The sequence below is a fragment of the Gekko japonicus genome, unplaced genomic scaffold (genome assembly GCF_001447785.1).
Source record: "Gekko japonicus isolate JY-2015 unplaced genomic scaffold, Gekko_japonicus_V1.1 scaffold2349, whole genome shotgun sequence".
Lineage (NCBI taxonomy): Eukaryota > Metazoa > Chordata > Lepidosauria > Squamata > Gekkonidae > Gekko > Gekko japonicus.
This window is the reverse complement of record NW_015175435.1, coordinates 29,026-33,679: the sequence shown is the minus strand read 5'-3', so window position 1 is coordinate 33,679 and position 4,654 is coordinate 29,026. Positions and strand designations below refer to the sequence as shown.

Below are 4,654 nucleotides of genomic sequence, written 5' to 3'. Positions count from 1 at the left end.
CATGCCTGTTGCCAGCACTTGAGTGGCGGGCAAAGAGGAGAAAGGAGGAAGTTTTTCTCTTCTTTGAATATATAGTCTGAACCAGAGATAGATTTAGAACCATAATGTTCAATTTTGTATTGAAGGTAAGCTTTACAAATCTTGCCCAAATTTATATTTCCAAGCTGAGAAATAAAAAGTAGACCATCATCTGTATTCCTGAGTTGTGGAAATGTGGACTTGTAGACAGAAAGGGTGGGAAACAAGGCTCAGATGAAGAATCAAGAGTTTGGTGATATCCAGATCCTCTTTATTTGTCAACTTGTAATATCCCAATTAAAACTTACAACAGCACAGAATGAACATCATTAATAAAATCATTTCCTGATATCCAAAGCAGAAATTGTAAAACCAAGGTCTTTTACTCAGCTTTGAACTCTAGTTTAAATTTCAAACAGGCCCAAAGTAATCTGAAAGAGAGTGTTATTCACCAGTTTTTCAAAACATAACAAATGAGTTGGTAAAGTAAGCCCATCTGTCAGTGGCAGGTTAGCCATTTAACTTAACAAGGAAATTTCCCTGCCATCTGTCAGTGGCAGGCTAGCCATTTAACTTAACAAGGAAATTTCCCAGTGGACCACTAATCTTGAAGGCCATTGGGAGCCACTAGAAAACAGAGCCAAATCCCAGGAAGTCTACCAGAGCCCCCTTTAAATGCCTTCAGAGTTTCTGAACAGGGACACTTGGCCCAGACTCTTCACTGATGATAGTAATTAGTCTCAACTCATCAACTGTCTCTTCCTCCACCACGGCAGGAAAAAGCTAACAGCCATTGTTCGCACCCAGGGGTGTCAGGTTTCCCACCATAGTGTGCAACCTCCCACTATCAGCTCTGTCCCCTGCCACTGCTCCATATCATGGCAGGAGCAAAAATGGGGGGCAGCCTTCCATGACACCATTTCTAGCTGGGAATCTGGAAGCGATGTGACTGTGTCTCATGACATTATAGGAACTACCCCAATCTCAGTGGTTTTTACCAAAGAGATCAGGGAAAATCCTGGAGTATCATACAACATGATGACAGCTGAAAGTGACATTGGGGCTTCTTGCAATGTCTTTCTGCCAGTCTTCACTCCCCCCCTACCCCCCCTGATGTTTCCATCACTTTATGGAGCTAGACTGGCAATCTTATTATCAGGTTCACCAGATAGCCATAGTTACAGGACATTTAAAGGGCTCTCAGTCCCTTTAAATGCCTTCAGAGTTCACTCACCATGGTGCGGAGTCACACCACAGCTTGGAAAAGGCATTTAAAGGGACTGTGTCCCTTTAAACACCTTTCCCCCCTCCATTGAAAACAATAGAGAATGGCCCATAGAATTTGATCTCCTGGTACAATCTTTTTGAAATCTGGGGTGGGGGGGAGGTTGAGGAGAGGCACCATCAGTTATGCTGCAAATTTGGTGCCTCTACCTCAAAAAACAGCCCCCCCCCAGAGCCCCATATACCCTCAGATGGATTCTCCATGATAGCCTATGGGGAATATTCCCATACTGGTATTGGGATTCAGGAATATCAGGAAATACCAGTATTTGGGGGGTTCAGTATACCCGAACCTGAAAAATACTGGTTTGGGGGAGGTTTTTGCACACCCCTAACTGTACTTAAAACTGAAGGAGGACATGAAATATGCTTAATTGATTTCAGTACAAGCTCCAGTTAAAGTAGCCTTTTAGCTGTCAGAAGATTTTTTTTTTCTTTATGAATTTGAAAGATGTAGCAGACAGCTAAGCAAGCCCTTTTAAAACAGTTGCACATGAGAGCCTTAATTACTTGTGGAAACTAATGAAACTCTTCTTGATGGTGTCTCAGATGAATGTGAATCCCACAGCCAAGCTACAAGTGCAAGAAGATGAAACAGATTGGGCACGTGGGAAGAAACTTTATTTTTAATGGCAACCCAGTAGTGGTTTTAATAGAACTACTTTTCTGTACTGTTTACTGACTAAAAAGGTAAAGTGCAAAAAAAGGCTTTGATCTTTCCTGTAGAGAAGAGACTTATAAAACAAATCTCAGGCCAAAGCTCCCTTTCTATGTTCTTTTAGACACAGATTTGAGCAGTGCTTCCAGGATTATAATCCTGTTTTTTTAAAGACAGCTCACTAAATAAGCATTGCATTTCCTTCTTCCCTTCATATTTTCTCTGGTTGTCATTGAGGATTTCTTATGTTCTGCTATGTATTTCTAGGTTATCCACAGTGCTAGGAGATATGAGATTTTGAAATATCCTTGATGTAAAACTTTTAAACATATGAGATATTTACATTAGGAGAGCTCTGAGTGGACAGGAAGACACATGGCGTTTCTGTGTCCATCTGGAGACTTTCCAGACATTGAATGTTATTTAATGCAATAATGTACTCTTCAGTTTTATTGACATGAATGGGCCTTATGTGTATCTAATTATTGTGCTGGAATGTGGTTGTTTGAAACAATCCACATTTTAAAAAAAGTTTCTGCTCTCATCTGTCTGTATCTCATGTCCCCTTATCCTCCCTTTCTCACTCTTACCTGCTATGTGAAAATTTATGTCCTTCCAATCGCTCTTTCTTCCATTTCCCTAACTCAGTCCCTCCACAATTTTACATACCTCTGTTGTGTCACTTCTCCATCATCTTAAAGAAAAACTGGCTTTTAAAAACATAGTAATGGTTAAAGTGGAAAAGCTTCAGTTGCTAGTGACATTGCGTAACTGTAAATATTGGATCAGAGGCAGCTACTATTAATTATTGTCTGTGGTCTTTACTGTTCAGTAGATTTAAAGTGGTCAGGATATGAATTTTAAATAATAAGGAGTTTTATCTTTGACTTACAGTTGTGAACTGCACAGATCCAGGTTTTGTGGAAAATGCTGTTCGTCATGGGCAACAGAATTTCCCTGAATCTTTCAAATATGGAGTCAGTGTGGTATACCACTGCAAGAAAGGATTTTATCTTCTAGGATCTTCTGCACTGACCTGCAAGGCTACTGGTTTGTGGGACAGATCACTACCCAAATGTTTGCGTAAGTATTCAATAAGTGGTAGTATTAGCCAGAATACCAGTTAATGTGGAATAGTATATTTTGTAATCCCACATTATTATATTTCAAGTGATTGTGGTATGCAGCAATAGGGAAAAAATGGTAATCAAGGAACTGTCCAAAAGCACTATTCCTCCTGGCACAATATTGACCACAATAGTGTCCTCTCTCTCCTTGGTGTATGCATCAAAGTGTGTGGACACAGCACTGCAGTGCCCCATCCACCAACCCCAGAACAACAGACTGGGAAATCTTCTACTTCAACTTGCTCTTCTTCTCAGAAATAGGGTTCTAAGTGTGAATTTATTCAAGCTGAAATCTGATCTGGTTTTTTAAGATTTAGATTTTTATAGAGCCCTGTTTAGTTTCCACAGGTAAGATTTTAGTGTGTTCAGATGGCTTTGCAAAAGTCAACTGGACCAAGGCAGAAAAGGAAAAACTATATTCTGGCATCCTGGAAAAACCTTGACTCTTTTCCTGAAGCAAGTGGGAATGAGAATCTGTTCATCCTTTGGGCTACTAACTGAAGTGTCTACTTTTAAAAAATGCACCGTTAGGAGCCAGTTTTCTATGTAATTTGTATTCCTTGTGCTTTATTTATGAAGGACAAATCATTCAGGATATCAAATGAAATGAATAGAATTCAGCAATACTGTTGTGTATTGTACATAAATCTGACTTCAGATGTTGTTTTAGGAAGAGAAAATGTTATGAATCTAATTCCCTTTCTCCCTCTCCCTCGACATAGCAATATCATGTGGACACCCTGGAGTTCCAGCAAATGCAATTCTGTCAGGAGACAAATTTACATATGGGTCTGCTGTTCGCTACTCCTGCACAGGAAGTCGAACTCTCATAGGAAACTCAAGTAGGACATGCCAAGAAGACAGCCGCTGGAGTGGAACTCTGCCTCACTGCTCAGGTAATTGTGTAAAGCATTGACCTAGGAATGGAGATTATTTAAACTGTTCCCTTCTAGCAGTAACATGTCTTGTTTTGAGTTTTCACTTACATGGTGTTCTTTGATTAACCATTAGTTGTGTTTAACACTGTGTTGCATTTTCTACTACTTGGTGTTTTAACATTTCCTTAGACTGAGATGGTTCATTTGTGATCCACATGTTATCTGTTTGTTCCTGAAACCATGAGATCAGCCATATGGCTTAGCAGCCAAAAACCAAAAAGAGAACTCAAGAGCAACATTGGATATTCATCATATACGTGAATATGGGAATCTTAAGAGACACACACTTGCTAGATTCAGACTTGCTAGATTCACACAAATCATAAATATGCTAAATGGAGGTATCATGACCCCAGGGGGGTCTCCGCCTTCCGCCACCGCCACCCTGGACTTATGGTCCCTGTTGAGAAGGCCCAGGGTACCCTCTCAAGCACATGCAAAATGTCCCTTTTTCAGCCGAGAACACACAGGTGTGATTGACCCAGGCAGAGAAAATAATTACACAGAAAGGGTTTATTAAAAACAACACTGGGGCAGGGAAAACAAGACAAGGCAAGGTGCTTAAAAAGGGTGCTTAACAGTGTGAAAAGGCAAAATAAACATATGGGTCTGCAGCTATCTGTTCTACT

General features: G+C 40.3%; 1 protein-coding gene across 1 annotated transcript in view; it reads left to right on the top strand.

Annotated features, from left to right (window-relative positions):
- LOC107122710 (CUB and sushi domain-containing protein 1-like) overlaps positions 1-4,654 on the top strand; it is a gene marked incomplete at both ends in the record, with an annotated part of 269,905 nt that overhangs the window by 246,659 nt on the left and 18,592 nt on the right. The window contains 2 exon segments of the mRNA XM_015425844.1: positions 2,855-3,043; positions 3,810-3,983. Of these exon segments, the coding sequence (XP_015281330.1) occupies positions 2,855-3,043; positions 3,810-3,983 (363 nt within the window).